Raw genomic sequence first — 20,450 nt, 5'->3', positions numbered from 1 at the left:
CCTGTGTGTTCCCTCAGCTGCAACCAAAAGATTTGGGCCTGATAAGGACATTCCTTTTAAAACCTCAATTTTAAATGGATTTGAAATGTTAAGTTTAGCTGTACTATATGATTAGGTACGTAGTATGTGAAAATGGTACTGCGACTAATAAACAAGTGGTGGGTTTGCTGTTCTCAGGTGATCGCTCAGCCTTCCTGTTGCTGGACCGCAATAAGTAAAAGAACATGGAGAAGCTATTTCTGCAGTGCTACATGGACCTGCTGGTGCAGACCTGTCGCAGACAGGGAGCCCTGGTGACAGGGGGCATGGCAGCACTGGTGCTACCCAGTAACACGCAGAGAGCCCACTACCAAAGCGTCATGGCAACTGTGACCAGGCAAGGAGGAGGCACTGTTAGCCAAAATAAAACAAATGTGTTCTAGAAAATATGTGTTTTCATTTCAAAACATATCTAGTAATACATTACATTACAGATCGTTCTCAGTTTCCATGCCTTATTCTCAGGGATATATATTAAACTTGCACTTCCTAGGTTATTTCACCTCAGCAGTATCTTCAGGGTCAAAGCATTTTACTGGCTGAAAGCAACTGGTTGATTAATGACAGGAAATTGGTGGCTGAAGGGGTGGGGACCCTCCTGTTGAAAACCAAGGAAGTGCAACACTATGCAAACAGAGATTCCTTTAACTTATTGTAGTACCAGGTATTGTCTTTAACTATTAAAATACATGTTTACTATAGCGTATGCAGCGAATGTGAACATGTGCACAACAGGTAAGATTTATTAAAACACTTTAAATAGAAGGTTAAACTGCACTCTCTGTCTTCCAGTGTCCAGGCTAAATCCCAGTGAGCTCAGTAAAAACTCTAAATGCTCCAATAAATCAAGCTCAGGACAACACATTGCACAACTAGGGATAAGTACAAATGGCTGTGTACATAGGTTCAAACATAGACAATAGAAAGTGACCAATCCATTTTCTGTCCTGGCTGAATTAGAATGATTTTGTTTTGTATCTCTTAATCCATTGATCAAAAGCATCTTGCCTATTCGGTATACAGTTTTTTACATTCAAATCTCAAAAATTGTAAAACAAACACATTGGTAATAATTTATATTCTTAAAAAAATTGAATATGTTTAATATATGTATTGGATCACTATACATTCACTTATTTTTTTATATTTAATATACTTAATTAATCTATTATAGCTCCTATATGTGATTAATCTTTATATCAGAAATATTTTATGTATTTTTTCCTGTAATGCCACCAGATAATTTATTATTATTATTATTTGTATAGTAGCATTGAAGACTTGACTGGCTATGGTCGCTTAAGAATTCACCCAGTATTAAAACTTTGTTTGTGGAAATTATCTAGAACAGTTAAAATATTGACATGACTCCATTTCACGGGAAATGGTAAGGTCCCATTGCCAAATCAAGTCTAAGGAACATAGCTACAGGAAACAAGAATCACACGATTATGAATGTTCACCATTGTAAAGGGTGCTGCTGCCTGTATTGATGTCACTGAAATAAAAAATGGATCCACAGAATTTGCACAGGTCCTGCACTAACCTGATGTGCCTCATCCCCGGCTAGGGTTTTTTTTCCACTGTCCATACACTGTCCAAAATATGCTTGCTGTTAATTATACTTATATATATTATAAAAATCATCAAAGTAGTCATCACTCTTTTAGTAACCACTGCAAGCAATGAGTGTCTGTTTTCTGTTTTAAGTTTGGTTAAAACCTATTTACGAACTTCCATGACCAATCCTCGTCTGAGTGATCTGCTTGCAATGGCAACTGAAAAATCATTGGTAAAAAAAAAACTTGGATTTTGATGTCCTGGTTGATAACTTTGCAAAAATGAAGCCTAGACATTATCCGCTGTTTCATTAGGTTTACTAAGAGTGACGCCCCTGATTCAAATTCATGTTTTTCAAGGATTAACAAGTCATTCATCAGTGGAAAATAATGGTACTTCAATAGCTGGCTAGACAAAGCTACGCTGACATTACTGTACAGTGCCGTGAAAAAGTATTTGCCCCCTATCTGATTTTCTGCATTTATGCACATTTTTCACATTGTACTTGGTCAGATTGTTGTGTGGGTTGTAGTAGTATATAGAGGGAGTCTGAGAGAAAAAAATGACACCAAAGTTTGGTGCTTCTTTCATTTGTTTGGTGTGCAAGGTAATCAAACATGCAATCTTCAGGTGTGAAAAAGTTATTGCCCCTCCTAGTTAACTCAACCCAATTAAAGGGATAATTAAGGTCAGCTGTTTGAGTACTTTGGTTAACAACCAGGCCTGATTTGGGCCAGCCCTGCCCAATATAAATCTGACTAACTTTGGCCCTTACCATCAGAGTGAAGTTGTCAGCACACAGGTTCTACAGGCACATCATGCCACGAACAAAAGAAATTCCTGAAGACCTCCTGAAAAAAGTTGTTGATGCCTATCAGTCTGGAAAGGGTTACAAAGCCATTTCTAAGGCTCTGGGGCTCCACCGAACCACAGTCAGAGCCATATTGTCCAAATGGAGAAAGTTTGGGACAGTAGTGAATCTTCCCAGGAGTGGCCGTCCTGCCAAAATCTCTCCAAGAGCAAGGCGTAAAATCGTCCAATAAGTCACAAAGAACCCTAGAACAACATCCAGGGATCTGCAGGCCTCTCTTGCCCTCGGCTAAGGTCAGTGTTTATGACTCCACCATCAGAAAGACACTGGGCAAAAATGGGATTCATGGCATAGTAGCAAGGCGGAAACCATTGCTCACTAAGAAGAACATGAATGCTCGTCTCAAGTTTGCCAAAAAGCACCTGGATGATCCTCAAGAGTTATGGAACAATGTTCTATGGACAGATGAGTCAAAAGTGGAACTTTTTGGTCGACATGGGCGCTGTTATGTCTGGCGAAGACCAAACACTGCATTCCACAGTAAGAACCTCATACCAACGGTCAAGCATGGTGGTGGTAGTGTCATGGTTTGGGGATGCTTTGCTGCATCAGGACCTGGACGTCTTGCCATCATTGAAGGAACCAAGAATTCTGCTCTGTATCAGAATATCAGGCCATCCGTCCGTGAGCTGAAGCTGAAGCGCAGCTGGGTCATGCAGCAAGACAATGATCCGAAACACACAAGCAAGTCTACATCAGAATGGTTGAAGAACAAGAAATTTAAAGTTTTGGAATGGCCTTAACCCCATTGAGATGTTGTGGCAGGACCTGAAACGAGCAGTTCATTGTAATCAATAACTACAGGAAGCGTTTGGTTGCAGTTATTGCTGCTAAAGGTAGCGTAACCAGCTATTGAGTTTAAGGGGGCGATTACTTTTTCACATGGGGGCATTGGGTGTTGCATAACTTTCTTTAATAAATAAATGAAATATGTATCACATTTTTGTGTTATTTGTTCACTCAGGGTCCCTTTTATCTAATATTAGGTTTTGGTTGAAGATCTGATAACATTCAGTGTCAAAAATATGCAAAAATGCAGAAAATCAGACAGGGGGCAAATACTTTTTCATGGCACTGTATATGTGGTGCATTCAGCTATCTCTGTACACACATAGTGCAGCGTAAACAATACAATGAGGATAACCATCATAAAAAAAGACAACAAACCCAAGGTATATTCATTAAACTGGAATATCGATACGATGCTGGAATCAATAAAGATCTGGACAGATTTAACCAGGTATACCAAACTTTAGATTCTTACTGTGTAGGGGAAGAATCATTATTTTTTGTGATGGTATTATGTAGATAAGCTGTGCTGCAACAAATACAGTTTTTAATTAGCCCTATTTTGTATTCCTTCAACTAGGGTGGCGTCACCCTCCACGAACTGAGATATACCATTGCGGTGGTAATTCTCTTTACAGAGGCATGGGTTATACCGGCGAGAACAACGCTACACTCTCGCTCCATTTAGGAGCTGTACTGACTGTACTGTATCACTGCTGTTAGCAACACACATTGTTGTTCATTGAAAAATATGTCGAAGTACGATATATATATATAAAAAAAGCAGAATTGTATGTTCTGGGTTAATTGCTTTGAAAGCATGTTTAAGCAGATATTTGATATATGATTTGGTAACATTACCTAAAACATTAAGTATACATATTTCTTTTTTATGTTAGTTTTTTCACTCACATACTTCTTACAAAAACAAAAAAACTAGCATATGCAGGGGATATTTTTTGGAACTTCTAACATTTGGTCCATAATCATGACTTGGAGTAGACTTTGGAACTATAAACACTGGAGAGCCCATGTTTATATTTTCTGTTTTATTTACCCCCTCCAAGGCAGAGGGCATTTCTTCTATCGGGGGCAAATGGAAGAAATCTCCAGGTCTCAAGTCTGTAACTAAAATTAATTTTAATAATTTGCTGAGGGCATTAAGAAAATGGGAGTTATAAGGCTTTTAAATCAATTGTCATGCAGTGATAATTTTGCTATTGCTAATAATTTTAAGGCAGTGGTATCACACATTTAATGACATTGTCAAACTATTGAAATTAAACACTCAACTAGAGAGGAAGGATATTTTATGTCCTTGCTGGCAAACTCATCAGCTTCTCATTCCATAGGTTTGTCATCAGGTAAAATTAGATGATGATGACAGGGCAATAAACAGAGGTCTGGTGAAGGGCCTAGTGGAGGGAGCTGCAGGACTTTCTGCAGTGTAACATAGAGAAGAGCTGTGAACACTTAGGAACAGAACACACTTGTGTGTCTGAAATCAGGGGAATTTAATTAGATGGGCTTTATGAGTGACCACTTTAAAATATACAAAGTGCCACGCAGTATGAAAATTGCAGGTATTCATTAGCAGCACTAGCTTCCCTGATGGTTAGGGATTAACCTTCACTTTTAGGCCAGGTGCACACATTTCCATTTATTCTTGAAGTGCGTCTCCCAAAACTCTTGTAAGAATTTTACTTGTTCAGAGATTCAAACTTAGGAATGTTAGTTTCCCCATATTGGGAAAGCCATTATAACAGAGGTGTTCAATCAGGGTCTTGGCGGGCCATTCCACTCCAGGATTAACAGGTAAAATTATATAATCAACTACTTCAGAGGTTTAATTCAATTGAACAATTTTAGAACAGGATTGGTACAAAGACCAGGAGTGGAAAGGCCAACTTTGGCCACCACTGCATTATAAGACCTCCATCACTATTATTAAATATGACAAATTGGTTTATACTTAAAACACCTTGATTGCCCTGCATATTTTTGACAAGGTAATACTCCAACACAGAAGGCAGTTCTGAATGTTTGACACAGGGCTGACATTTCTCATCTAATAAAACTACTCATACCCCTAATTATGACCAGTATAGTTTCGTTCATATTACTCAAATGCAGGTGTGTTAAGAAAATCTCCATTTGTATTTTACTGGTTATAAACATCTTACAACGAACCCAGACCACTTCTGATCTCTGAAGAAACCAGCGTTTAAGACTCACTGGAGTTTGCAAGTAATTTTTTCTTAGGCTCTTGCAATGTTAAGTTTAATGAAGGTTTTGTCAAAACAGACCAATGGCCCTCTGTAGATCAGACTGTCATCCATGCCAAATGGTGTGGTGGCTTTGCTATGTGAACTACATGACCAAACTATGTATGCATAACAAAGAGCACCCACAGGTTCTACACCTGGATCTAAACCACAGCTAAGCATTGATTTATTTCCACAAACATTAGGTTTTTGTTTCCCTCCCATAGCCAAACAGAGACTAGCAACCGCCACATTCCTGGAAGCTGTACAGAAGCATGACTTTCCAGAGTTCTTCACAACATATCTAAACTTGGACCAGATGTTTCTCTGCTCCAGCACCCAAGCACAGTAAATGGATGTGAGCATAGTGGAGCTAACGCTGCTTCTCCTTAATAAAAGTCAAAGCTGTGTAAACACATGGTTTGTTTATGTGACAAAAAATACCAAAATTAGAAGCCAGGCATCAGTCATTTCACTTGTAATATGGATTAACATTAGAGTATTTAATCCAGCTGCACAACAGGGACTGGATGTAACAAAACCTTTTTGGCTAATGCTTGTATTGTACTGTATTATACTGAATACAATGCAAACTGTAGCTGGTCCGCTGTCTAAATTACTAGCCTGTCATTCCTTTCATCACTGAAGTCAGTGTCTGAATTGTGCTCTGCAACTCCAGGAGATAAAAAACTGGTACAGTACAAATAAATGGGGGGGGGGGGGAACACACATCCAATAGAGATACTTTTTCAAAACAGTTTATTGCATTGTATATTTGGTACCTCATGTGTTTGACAATGAGGGTATTAACTTTACAATTGAAAGAAGAAGCTAGTCTGGTTCTGAAAAAAAATTAATTGGCCCCCATTCTGAAAAGGTACAAAGTCTGGGGCTTGCCTGAACCTGTTGAGCAAGTCATATTCTCTTTAGAAACAGGGCTTCAAGTATTACAAAAAAAGAAAAAAAAAATAGCCCAAGAAAAAAGAAAACCAAAAAAGAAAAAATAAATAAACCTTACATGGTGGAAAACATCCAGAGGTATCTAGATTTAAATGCAGCTCACTGCTGCTGCATACATCTGGCTAGCACAGCCTGCAAAGGGACATCACTGCTGATCCTTGTTCAGGAAAAAGAAAAGAATTCCAGTCTTTAGCAGTTTAACTGAAGGGGCATTCTCAGAATTTAGTATGGGAGACAAATGCTTGTTTTTAACATTTATAGGTCGATTATTATATGCAAGAATTCATTTTTTTATTGATTCTGGAACAAGAAAAAAAGCAAAGAAATCCATTAATATACTGAATACTGAAATTGTGCCTAAGATGCAGCTGTATCATACACAGTTGTTTTTGTTTTGTGTTACCCTGAAAATAATGCACACCATCCTACTCCAGGTAACAACCACTTGTCTCCCTAGTTTCAGTAACATAGTCTTTTTCCTATGGTCTTCTGTGTAGTCCCTTTAACTTGGTTGGCAATTAACTTGAACAAAACCCTGGTGTTTAACTGTTTGTGCTCCGATTAAGAATCCAGGAGTATTCAGCATGGCTGCTGTTCAAGAGAAATGGTGATCTCAATTCAATTTAGTTGGAAGTATTTTTGGCACACACACCTACTGTTATTTGTAACAGCCTCTAATATTGTAATTTTTTCGTATAAATTAGTTAAAAACATGGGAAGCCGATAAGGTAGACTTAACAGAACCAATATTTTAGAATAACCTGTCACACACTTAATCGTTTACAGAGAATATTTGTAGGTGTTTTTCTTTTATTTTCATTTAGAAGTTGTCAGCAGGATTAAAAAAATGTAAAATGGCCTTTGTTCTTTTCTTTATCCCCCAGCCCCACCCCTTAACCACAATCAATTGTACAGTCCTCATCTTGATATAAACTTCAAACGAAGTACTGCAGGTGCATGACAAAAAAAAAAATCTAAATCGGTCGTGGGGAGAGAGAACAGGAGACCCGTCTCGTTCACATGTCGTTCCCGATCTCCTCGGGCTCGGCAGAGGCGTCTCCGTTCACAGTGATCTTCATGTTCTCCTCGTAGCCGGGGGGCATGAACGCCAGTGTGTGAGGGTACATCTTGTGACAGTCCGCTCTGTACATCTCTGCAGTTTCTTTATCGTTTCCCAGGCTTCCGTTACACAGGCCTTCCAGCACATCTGTGGAGATCTGACAAGAAAAGAACACAAGAAACTCATTTTACCTCAGGAATCCCCATAAATCACTGGGCTTAAACTCTCGCTAGCCCTACACCCAGTCCTGGGTTTCAGAATTTTCCTTGTTTAGGTATATTATTGAAATGACCAGGTGTCATTACACAATCAGGCAAAACTGCTCTAAACTGATTGCACTGAAGTAACACTTTAAATATACTTAATTGGGCACAGTGGTCAATACCTGGTAGATTACTGATCGCAGTGACAGGTCAATTATCTACAGGTGATGCTGGCTATCAATGCCATTATATACTAACAAATGTTTGTGTGTATAGGTGGCCATTTAAAAATGTTATTTAGTGTTATATTTTGGACTGTTTCTTGAAGTATGTTGCCATTTAAAGTAAGTTTCTAAAGTCCTGTTAAGAGGGCATCTACCACTACACAGAATGTTAGGTTATTATCATAAACCTGGTTCTCTGAAATAGAAATGTAACCATTCCTAATGGGTGTTTAAAGGCTGTGATAAACAGAAGATATATCAAAGCTGCATGTAGCCTGTGACGCAGCTGTGCCCGCCCCCAAGTGCATAAAATACTGCCGACACAAACACCGTCACTTTTCCTTCAAGACGACTGCAATCAAACGTAGTGACCTTGAAGGCTAATGGTTACACTTCTATTTCAGGGAACCAGGGTTATGATAATAACCTAATGTTCCCTATCAAGTACGAAATGGAACCATTACCTAATGGGTATGAATACCAAAGCTGTTGCAAAGCAATATTGCAGACCAACTAGAATGCTACAAGGTTAAGCCAAAGGCCACCTTGTGCGTTACCATTAGCCCTTTGCGGTCCTATGTCGGACCTGGTCCGAAATTGCAATTATTCCTATCCGGTCCAATGTCGGACCCTGTCCGACATCATCAAAAAGACGCAAAAAAAGGGTTTATAGTTGTTTTTTCTCCGGAAAAAGCCCGAGAAAACCATTCAATGGCCGAGTGGGAGCCGAGACAAGCCGAAAAAAAATAAAAATAAAATAAAGGGCGTATTTCATGAATAGTCATACTTGCCCCTGGCATCAGATAACGGCGGCCATAAGGAAACAAGCTGGCTGCTACTGCATCAGCACTCAGAGAATATCACAGACATTTGCAGAGCTTTTTTGAGATGTTATAGTAATAAAATAATGACTTGGATCGCGTTATTGAGGCGTTTGGTGATAAAACGAGTGATCAGGAGATGATTGATCGGTATGTACGACTATTATTATTATTATTATTTATTTCTTAGCATATGTGAAAGCTATAGCGAACGAAAGGGTGGGGCGGGGCGGGGCGGAGATGCCTAGTGAGTGCTTTGTTGATATGCAGGGCCTTTTAAACTCGTTTGACTGTGGGAAAAAAAATACTTTTAAACAGCGCGTCTAAAATTAACTGCACGTGTGAAAATAAATTGGACCCGACATGCCTGACACGCACTTAATAAATGGACTGCAAAGGGTTAGGAACCCCACAAGTAGCTAGGGCTAAAGAGATTAGTGAAAATTCACCTCTATGTCTATTTGTAAGGGCTGACCCGGAAGCCGCCCTTAATACTCTAGTTCCAAAAAAACTGGGTTTTGTGGATCCACGACCTAAGTCTGTAAAACGTAGTAAAGGTGTTTGGAGTAGTCCACACTGCTGCATTGCAAATGTCTTTGACAGATGCACCCTGGAATAAAGCCCACGAAGCTGCCATGCCCCTGGTGGAATGGGCAGTGAGCTTTCTGGAGGGGGCCAAGTTGGCCAGCTCATAGGCAGTCTGCATGTGTCTGCTATCCATTTGGACAGCCTCTGCCTTGAAAGGGCTTGATCATGGGACTTCGTCCCAGAGCAGACTACACATCGTCTGGACTGCCTCCAACTTTTTGTCTTGTCAATATGGCACGCCAGGGCCTGCACTGGGCAGATAAATACACACACTGGTTGACATGAAATGCCAAGATAATGTTCGGCAAAAGGCAGGATCGGTATGGAGCGTAACCCTTGACCTGGCCTCTGTAAAAGTTAACTGCTTTGCGAAGGTGATAGGAGGCGAGCACGACTGCATCACAGGCACTACATGCAGCTTTGATATATCTTATTCAGGTTATCACAGTCTTTTTTAAATAGCCATTAGGTAATGGTTACATTTCGTACCCGATTGGCTGAGACAATCTGTAACCATTATCCGCTCAGTAATAACCCTATGAAGATTAAGATTTTCTTTTATCCTCTTGAGTGTCAGTGAAAGTAACAAGACAATCAATTCTGTATGCATGTAGATTAATCTAAGGCCCTGTCCACACTATGCTTTTAAATTGCTATTATTCAAATAAATGGCCTAATGGTTGCAGCACTAGGATTATGGTGATTCACTGCCTTACCACAACACTCCTATTGTTGAGGGACTCATCAAGTGCGGTAGCTAGCTCTATAGCCTTCTTCTCAGTGGAGCTGTCCAAGTAGTACATCATTTTGGCAGCTGCAGGAAGAAGCACACAGGTAAAGCACAGACCCTTTGAAAAGTATATATTATGTTGATCTATTACTAGTATGTAATTTACAAATAAGGTGGCTATTTGTACAAAAAATGCATTTACAATATTGAACACAGAAGTGTAAAACCAAAGCAAGCAAAATCAGACTCCAGTGCATTTGCCTAATAGCAACCAGACACATTGAATATCACATTTTAGAAGCATATTGTTTTCCAGTAATGAAGTTGCATATTACAAAATGTCCAGCAGTGGGAGCACCTTTTTCTGACTACAGTGCCACCTCGCTATAAGGATTATAACACGCCTCAGATATGTCGCTCCTACAGCATGTCCCCCAATTCCCTGTACTAGTAATTCATGCAATATTTCTACAGCAAATACAGTACAGGTGTTCAAACTGTAAACAACTTCTCAGTCTAACTTCCGTTTCTGTCTCTCCCTTTTGATACAGTATCTGAACTGAAGAAAAGCTGCGCTGGCACTTTATAAAACACTGCGACAGCCGAACCTGGGGCGAGCCCATTCCCTCTTCCCCTCTCCCAACCCGCTCTCCTTCTCGCATTTGGTTTTCTTGTCTATCTCTTCTAAATGAACTCCCAACCGCCGTTTAGCCAGGCTATTTATAGTTTAAAAACTGCTAATTAAAATGATCCACGAGTGGGAACGTTACCTTTTTCGTTTGTAAACAATCTAGCGTTGATTACACGGTGCTTTATGCATGGTTAATTCACAGAAAGTTACATTCTGCTTCACTGTATGTGCATTATAGAGAGGGAGTTATTTCATTTTGTATTTGTCAGATATGTTTTGTTATGTGTCCCCCGTTTATAAGGCTGTTTGGTTATAAAGCTCAAATTGTGTGTCCACAGAGCCCCAAGTTATAGCGAGGGAGCACTGTATTAGGATAAGAAATACAGGAGAACAGGCAAGTGTAGAAAAAACAGCGGCACAATGTGTGCTTTTTTTCAGATATGCAAGATTTGTTTTTGGTGTTAGAATAAAAGGAGTCTTGTTTAGCGCTTCCCTTTTTTATTTTGTTGTATTATAACAGTCAAGTCAAAAGAGCCCTAAAAGAATGTACCTGCTACTCTGTGAGGAATCGAGTTGGAGTGCTTTCTGAGGAAGGCTTCATTAAAACTTTTTGCACAGGTTTCCCCAAACAACCGTTTCGTTTCCTGCTTCAGGACTGCAAGAACCGACTCCGGCAAGTCTTTGTTCTCCGACACTGTAAACACAAAAGCACAAGTCAGTGATTCAGGAAGATCCTGGGAGCAGACGCCTTCACATTCGCCACACATTAAATATACTAAAGCACTAACAAAAAAAGAGGAACGCACCTGCTTTTAAGAAACGAACTAAGCACTGATGGAGCCAGGGGTGGTGGCGGTCTATAGCAAAAGCCCTCTTCACTGACTGTAGCATCAGAAGGAATTTTTCTGCAAAGGAAATCCACAAAAAAGGTTCAGTGCATCATTTATTCAGAACTGAAAGTGTGCAACATTTCACCACTATTCCTATAGTTAATACATTAGCAAGCAACAACGTTGGTTGACTAACTGACATTAAGAATGAACAACTGCATAGTTTCATCAAAACCAGACAAGGGGTCCCAAAGATGAAGTTCAAACAATAATATGTTAGGAGAGAAAGTAGGTCAGCAGTGACCCACATTAACAGCACATATAAAATGTAAAAGATTAGTGACAAGAATGTTTTTTCTTTTTTTTTGGCCACGGATGAATGGCTTGATAATTAAATTTCTGGTTTGTCAACTTATAGTTGACAGTATGCCATTCATTGAAAATCATTTGATCTCTACAGCTCTTATGTAGCATTGTACTTGAAACTTGAGGCAATCTGGCTTAGGTTCCAAGGGACAAATCATCACAACTTTGTGACACGATTTGGAGAAGTCCACCATGAAAAACCAAGGTGACTTTTTTTTTTTAAAACCAGCCTGTCTTCTTCCAATACAAAAAGATCATGATCAAATGGTTTTTAATGAAGGGCATATGGTCAACTTTCAATTGAAAGGTTAAACATGAACCACCACTTGTAGCCACAAAAAAAGCAAAGCCCAGAGGAAGGTGCTTCTTAACCGATCTGTATTTGCCGCAGTGCTTCTGCCCGAAGTCCCTCGCAGTGAAACCGACTTACCTTTTCTGAAGTAGATCTCAAACGCGAGGAGGTGAGTCTCGATTTTATTTTTCACTAGGTTTTTCAACGGTGTCAAGAATTTAATGGCTTCTTCAAGTGGATTTTCTACCTACATACGAAAATTAAAAAGAAAACAATTCAAATAAGCATCTACAAAATTAAAATCAGAGCTGGACAAAGTGCTTTCTGGTTATCTGCTGCCAGAGATATTCATCCTCAGTACTTGGGGAATGGATTGGTGTTATTCTCTGCTATGGGGTTTAAAAAAAAAAGTGTCCATTGTATTGTCTATCAAAACATTTACTCTGGCAAACAGAATTGTCTTTAAATCAAGGCAAGCTAAATTACAATAAACAATTTTCTAAGAGGCTATTTATCTTACGTTATGGTGTGCCATGCGTTCATAACTAGATGGAATGTTAAATGAAAGAATTCTAAAAGATGTACTGGATCTAAATTAATTTGTTTTCTTACCGTATAACCGTGTATTACTGTGGACAGACATTTCGTTTTGTACCTTTATAGCAGAGAATGACTCAATGCTCAATAAAATCATTTGCAGGTATTTAAAAAGGAAACAACAACCTACTATCAGCTATATGATATTTAGCCAGCAAGGGTTCTGACTGAGTACAGTAAAACTGTTAACAATACTGCCCAGCTCTTCTGAATCCAGTCCCAACAGTCATTGGAAGTCAGCTTATTTGCCGTTCGAGTCCCTAGTGTACCTTCGCTAGCTTGTCTGGTATGAGCTCTTCCTTGGGTCCTCCGATCTCCTCGTCATCGTCCTCCTTCTTCTTCTTCTGGTTCTTCAGCTGCTTTTCCTTCTCCGCGTTCTTCTTCTCCTCCTCCAGCTGAGCCTTCTTCTGTGCTCTCCGCTGCTTGTTTCGCAGCTTCTTCAGCTCCTTGTCAGACAGGTTCGCTGTGAAGAAGAGGCATACGTCACAACAGGGATACAGCAGGACCCCTCAGGGAAAACATAGGGGCTGCCAAACGCGCCAGGAATTTTAATACTAGTGGAAAAACAAATTGATTCAGCTAAAAATGTTGCTTAATATATACAAATTAAATGCTGTTTAAATGTTCATGCACACAAATAGTATACAGAACAAATTTATAATACAAAAAATCCCACTTTGTTGTCACTCGTTAGAGTTGCATACTTTGTTTTACCACTACAACATGTCAGCAAATGATGGCTGATTTCAAAGCTAAAGATGCAAAGTCAAAAAGAAAACCCATACAGGATTACCATAATGTGACAAACACACTGTATATCATTTAGTAAGTGAATATACATATGAAGCCATCATGCACATATATACATTCTATTAAAATAAAATAATGATACCAAGCTATACAACCATGAATGCTTTGTAAGAACTGCACTTAGGGTTTTCTCATCACTTTCACTCAATATCTGACCTGAAAGCTCTCAGCAGCATAAGCTTAGAGAGATGCAGCTTCTCCACTGGCGTCTCTCTAAAACTCTGCATTGCAACCTACCATAAAACAACACATTTCCCCAATGAAAGAATTATAATTCGACATTGGAAAATTCTACTAGTGAGTGCACTACTACTAGAGTACATGAAATATCATGTGTTATTTTGTTTCTCTAGTTTAGGTTTAGATTGTACGAAATGTGTGTGTGTCTAATGACATTAGGGGCTTAAATATCAAATGAACTAAATACAATAAAATCCTATATACTGTACACCGATACTATGCAATACACATGTAAATAGCAAACAAAAAAAACAAAATGGCAGGTGCCATACAACATCATTTTTCTATTCTGAGTGCATGAGTTATAGGACTTCTAAACGCACCCGGACACAGTTGTCCAGTTGGATTCTGGGAAGGAGAAGCATGAGCGGTCTGAGTATGGCGGAATACAAGACCCTGAAGCATGCTGAAAGTTCTGAATCGCGACAACCAAACGGTATAGGATACCAAAACTTGAAAAAAGATACGTGTACACTCTACACAAGAAAAATAACAATTGGGGTAGGATTTCAACGATTCCCAGGAGAACTATTTGGGGCAGCCCAGCCTTGGCAGCCACTGATTGAGACAGCACAAGTACCCAGTTCAGAAAGGAGAGCAGGGGGTGGAGGTTACCTGTGTCCGCCTCCAGCTCCTTGTTCTCGTCAGTCAGCGGGTTGTCATGGAGGGTCAGGTAGATCTCGATGGCAGTCCTGGCAGCCTTGAAGTAGAAGGGGTGCCTGCGCAGCACATCCTCCAGCTTCAGCAGGTCCACGTACGAGCGCAGGGTCATCTTCCGCATGCAGTACGTGTGGAAGTCAAACTGGTCGTCTGTGATCTCTACAAAATGCTAAAATTAAAAGGGGGGGGGGGGGGGGGGGGGGGTAAAACTAAGTTACTCTTTCAGCACGATCAAGTAAACTCACAGAAAGACAAACCTAAGGATACTATGCTGAAAAATAAATTAAATAGTCATCGATATATAATATTTTCTCAAAATATCACTCAAATGACTAGGATTGTTGTTGAAAACTATTACCTGATGGGTTGAAAAAGCAGCAGACAGAAGGCAATCATTTCCCACAGTAAGCCTAAATGCAGTCGATATTTCTGTATTAAGCATGTTTATGAAATGATAACATCTCTTAATTTGGGAAAAGGTTGATCTGCTCTTTTTAGTTTTGGCAGCATAGATATTTTTTTATAACCTTCGCATGGCATAATCTCCTAACTCCCATCTGCTTTTAATGCTTTGTGCATGGATGTCCTAAAAGCTCATTCAAAAGGATTGAGATTGTCCTGAGATTATCAGTTCATTACAAATTAATGACATTCCAAAAGAGTAGAGGGATTCCCTTCAGCCCAATGGAGAACAAACATGAACATAATTCATCCAGAACTAGAAAACACTCAATGGTATGCTGTAATACCAAAATAAATGTATACAATTCAAAAGACAAACATTTCAATTAGATATTTAGTAAGCAAGGGCTCAGAGTAAAGTAAAACAGGAAACAAAAACCCCACCCCCATTTGTTCCACTTCTTAAATAAGACTCTCAATATCTTCAACCGCCCAAGAAAGACTACATAAACTTAAAAATAAGCAACTGTGAAACTTTAGATAACTTCTTACATATACTTGTTTTCTATTTTTAGAATTATATGGTGTAGAGAAAGGCATTTTTAAATATGGCCCTAAAAAGGTACAAATCATTCTAATTGTCACTGCAAATTATGCAAAATTCCTGTCTGTTTAAGGAAATGGACAACTTACTCTTTCAATCTCGTGGCACTTCTTGAGTGCATCCCCGTACTTTTTCATGGACTTGTAGGCCAGCGCGCACTCTGTCTGGAACCACATGCACTGCATCTCGTTGAGGTTCTCCACTGCTGAGGCACCTTCCTAGAGAGGAGACACAAGATCTGTGTGAGGAAACACGCTTTACAAAGGCTTAGGCTCTCTAGTTTAATATTCCTCATGCACATCATGGTCAAACAAACGCCACGATTTCAACGGAAACGAATGAACATGCAGACTCACCCTGGTAAACTTGGAGCACATCTCCTCAGCCTCCTTGATCATGTTGGCCTTCAGCATGTACTTGGCGCACTTGGAGTTTATGAACCGGTCGGCCGTGTCCAGGGCCTGGGCCTCATCCATCCACTTCACTGCCTCCTTGATGTTGCCAGCGTGCTGTGGGCAGGGAGAGACGCGCAGGCACAGTGATACACCAGCAGAAAAAAAACACACAGAAAAGACAACACTACTACGTGATGATTATCAAACAAGCAGTACTGCCTATCCATTTGGACAACCTCTGCCTAGAAAGGGCTTGACCATGGGACTTCATCCCAGAGCAGACAACACATCATCTTGACTGCCTCCAACATAGCACCCAAGGGCTCGCACTGGGCAGAGCGTATGGAGCTGCAGCTCCGTCGGACTGGACAGAGGTGGAAAGAAGCCGAGGTAGAGGTAGAAGATTATTCTGAGGCAACCATCCCGCTTGGGCGTGCAGTAGAACTCGTCCTTCAACTGGAGGGAATGGATCATACGAATAGCCTGTTTTTGCAGCAGAGCTGCTACCTCCTGAGACATCACAGCGGCGTCCTTTGTGTCTATGACTGATGCTACAGTCACAATCTGAGGGAGGGGGGCCGTGCTTGAACTGCAGCGCAGTAGCCGCGTTCATGGCTCTCACTTGGCACAGAGCTATGGGGTGAGGACGCAGCCACCTCTCTATGAGTGTGTGATGTGTTTCTCCAGCATATGCTTGGAGAATGCACACAAAACTCGCTGAAAATGCAGTTTACCAGTGCCTCCTTTGTATGCAGGAAGAACATCTGCTTTTCCACTGGCAGGCTGGCCTTGCATGGATAAAAAAACTCAGGCATTATGCAAAAAGCAAGCAATGTAAAGTAAAGTAAGAATGTACAGTTGCTGCCTCAGCTTGCTAAAAACAGCAACTGGACTGTCAACAAGGCCTGATTGACTGGGGATGTAACACCGGTCTGTAGCAGGTCAGAACCCGGACGGTACCACAATGGTACAGGGTCAGTTTGATACCGATTCGGTGCCTGTGACACCGGGTAGGTATGTTAGTGCGCAATGGGGGGTACACATCCCCCCCCCTGCCATTCTAGGCAACAGGGCGGGTGCAGTGTACAGTACTTGTAACAAAAAACCCGCCATTTCAGACAGCACAAGCAGCATCACCACTGTAAAGTGTTGCAGGCTTTTTTACAAGTACTGTAAAAAAGATTAAAACAGGACGAGTAAAGACTCAAACCGTCTGCTGCTACTGGACCAGGGATGGTATCTGTTTACCGACTTTGAACTGAGTCTGAATGGTGATGAACCGAGCAGACAGTAATATGAACCGAGATGAGCTGTTCGGTTCATCAGCCGCACGATGCCTGAGCACTAGTGCGGTACTGTATATTACCCTCGGTATGGGACACTCTGTGGCGGTACACCCGGTACGGTCCGATCCGGTGGGACACACTGTATGGTTTGGCGGTACCCCGGTGTGGTAACCTCATTCGCTGTTCGATGTACGTGTACTGGGTCGGAAACGGGGTAGGTCTGCGACCCAAAGTTTCAGGCAACCCAACACAGCCCTAAGACTGGGGAAAGCCTGCTGTCAGAGCCCCGACAATCTTACAATCTTCGCAATGGTACTGCAAGCAGGGACGGCAACGAAACACTGTGGGAGGACTGCAAGGAAACCCGATGCAGAGCTGAGCCCAGCAACTGCTAGTGAATCGAGATGGTAACCTCGTTCGTTGTACAACACTTGTACTGCTGGGAACCGGCACAGGTTTGGACCTACAGTTACCATGGAAGCAATCTATAGGGATGCCCACCTATAGCCCTTTTTGCTAACCCAAACAATCTGAAAACTGAGGAAAGCCTACTGTTAGTGCCCTAACAGCCTTCGCAATAATTCTGCAAGCAGAACTAAAGTGGCAGCGAGACACTGTGGGAGAAGCTGCAAGCAATTTAGCCCGAAGCGCGTATCTCGGTCAAGGGAGCCACCTGCTTCGCACAGGGCACCAGGCCGCTGCGGCACTAACAAACAATGGGCTGAGTGCACAACACATGCAAGTAGCAATTATTACAAGCACGTAACAATTAAAAAAATGCCTTAATTTGTGTAATTTACACAAGCAAAAAAGCAGATAAGTAACTTGAACCTTATCTGTTCATAATCTCTCCCATCAGGTTCGGATGAAAGGAAAAAAAATAATGATGATGATGATGATGACGTCTGTGTCTGCAGTCCAGTTATGCCCTTGGGGCCAGGTACGATTGCGTCACAGGCTCTGACATGCAGCTTTTATATATCTTATTCAGGTTATAAGGGTCTAAGATAAATACCCATGATGTAATGGTTACATTTCATACTTGATAGGGAACCAAATCTATGCATTTACCTTGTATATTTTGGCTTTGATAAGGAACAGTTCTATGAGAGTGGGTGTACTTTCAATAGCAGCATTGATGTATTCTAGGGCCAAAGACTGCTGGCTGATCTGATCAAAATGTTGGGCCAAGAAGTACTGGACCCAAAGCAGAGTGGTAGGGGGCTCTTCTTTACCGTCATCTGTGAAAACGAAGGCAAATTCTTAATGGTTTCCTAAAAACAGCATCACAACATTACAATAACACCAACTTCACACTCCAACAGGAAGACAATGTAAAATCCTGGAAGGCATTAGCAGAAACTCATCTACTCAATCTTACAGTTTTACATCAGAATTATAGGATTCAAACTGGAAATATACATGAAAAACTGAGTATCACACGTTACTATCTTAAAACTCCCACTTACCATTTGGATTGAACATTCGGCAGTTATTTAAATTAGTTTCATAACCAACTACCAATTCCTCAATTATTGAGACCTATAAACAAAACCAAAAAAAAAAAAATGTATCACATTTATATAAAATACAAATTACAAAATCAGGTTAAAATGAAAAATTTCATGTGTACTATTTTAACATTGTAATATTCATCGTATATATATAAAACTTAAGATGCGCACATAATGCATTTGTTATTAGCGCAATCTATTTCCTATAGGTCAGATGGGCCTCTAAACTCAGTTACACTATTACAGGGCATTACACTTGTGCCTTGCTTTCATAAATTCAGTAAACTTCATATACTTCACATACTCTGCCTTATCCCTAATGCACAGCTTGTAATTCTATACACTTACCTTCTCTTTGTCATGGTACAAGGACTTCAACGTTGTAAAAACAGGAGGGCAGCCTTTGCTGAAGTTCAATCTTAAATATTTATCCAAGCATTCCCTAAATTTTTCACCTAACCAAAAACAAATATAAAATTGCAGTGAACATAAAAAAAGAGCAACAGAAACCATTGAATTTACTGTGTCAAATTGGACATAAGTCTGTTAAGTAAAATATCAACCTTATCTTACTTTTGACAACTGGTGTTTCAATGCATATTTGTTCTTCATTCAGCCCAACAAACAGCTTGCTTTATAAATACATTTCTGTAACTAAATAAATGGTTTTGACCTTATTTACCAGATAAAAAGTTTAATGGCAGTCTCCGAGGCACCAGTCCTTTAGGATATTTAACCCAAGATTCTTCGTAGATTTTTTGCTTCTCCTCCACATTGGCTAAATAAATACATGAAAGTAAAAACAAAGTCAGCAATCCTTGAGACCAAATGCTCTTATTCTGCAATGAGTGCTCATTAAGGCCACAAATACACTGTAAGCAATTATCTTCAGAGCCAGGTTGCTCTCTTTAATCTCTATTAATTCCATATTAGCTGCATCTTTACCTTCCATCTTAAATTTAGAATGCTCTAAAAACAGAAAAACAAAAAAGTACAATGCTAAATATACACGAATGGAGTTCTCGGTCACACTTAATTCTCCAATATAAGGATCTTCAATGAATAGCACTTGGTTCTTGTATTTTCTACTTTGATTGGGTACATGATAGGGATGGGCAGCTCTGTATATTTTAATGATCATATGCATGTAATTTACGAACCGATTACACCATTATACTTTATATTAACGTGGCAGTGGCTAAAATACCAAAATTCAAGTAATATCCAGTAAAATAACAACAGCGGTACTATGACAGTGCTTCAATAAGTAGCTCTTTAACAGGTAGTAACAGTATAAGTACAGTATACATGAAACTTCTGCATAATGTCTAAACAGCAATTAAAAGGCAACATAACGTACAGATTACAGTGAATCAAATCACATCTTCAGTAGACAACTATGAAACTAAATAAATGTTTACATTATCATATTATAGTAAATATGGTATATACCTCCTGTTCCTGGTATACATTCTGCTAAATGATGCATTATAACTAGGCTTGCTACATTTCAATATTAAATCGGTAAAGCTTGTTAAATGTCGAATTCCCCAAAAATATTAGTCCGACAAATACATTTATATAGGATAAACGTTGGTAAAACCACTCGCTATTTTTTTTATTTTCTTACCAAAAATAATCATTTTGAAATCATCTTTAGTTTGTGTAGTTTTTATACTTCCTGTCCGTTCCGCTCTGAATGGCTAGGGGTCGC

General features: G+C 40.0%; 1 protein-coding gene across 1 annotated transcript in view; it reads right to left on the bottom strand.

Annotated features, from left to right (window-relative positions):
- Positions 1-6,265: 6,265 nt before the first annotated feature.
- The window catches only part of LOC117408384 (N-alpha-acetyltransferase 15, NatA auxiliary subunit), a 47,635-nt gene continuing 33,450 nt past the window's right edge, over positions 6,266-20,450 (bottom strand). The window contains exons 8-20 of the mRNA XM_034013330.3: positions 19,419-19,514; positions 19,085-19,191; positions 18,692-18,764; positions 18,294-18,463; positions 15,898-16,050; positions 15,631-15,759; positions 14,491-14,704; positions 13,095-13,288; positions 12,367-12,475; positions 11,547-11,645; positions 11,291-11,434; positions 10,096-10,193; positions 6,266-7,700 (exon numbers count right to left, since the gene is read on the bottom strand). Of these exons, the coding sequence (XP_033869221.1) occupies positions 7,500-7,700; positions 10,096-10,193; positions 11,291-11,434; positions 11,547-11,645; positions 12,367-12,475; positions 13,095-13,288; positions 14,491-14,704; positions 15,631-15,759; positions 15,898-16,050; positions 18,294-18,463; positions 18,692-18,764; positions 19,085-19,191; positions 19,419-19,514 (1,787 nt within the window). The 3' untranslated portion in view covers positions 6,266-7,499. The remainder of the gene's footprint in view (positions 7,701-10,095; positions 10,194-11,290; positions 11,435-11,546; positions 11,646-12,366; positions 12,476-13,094; positions 13,289-14,490; positions 14,705-15,630; positions 15,760-15,897; positions 16,051-18,293; positions 18,464-18,691; positions 18,765-19,084; positions 19,192-19,418; positions 19,515-20,450) is intronic.

This window comes from Acipenser ruthenus, chromosome 2, assembly GCF_902713425.1.
Source record: "Acipenser ruthenus chromosome 2, fAciRut3.2 maternal haplotype, whole genome shotgun sequence".
Taxonomy (NCBI): Eukaryota; Metazoa; Chordata; class Actinopteri; order Acipenseriformes; family Acipenseridae; genus Acipenser; species Acipenser ruthenus.
The sequence above is the reverse complement of the archived record's forward strand: the minus strand, read 5'-3'. Positions and strand labels throughout refer to the sequence as shown.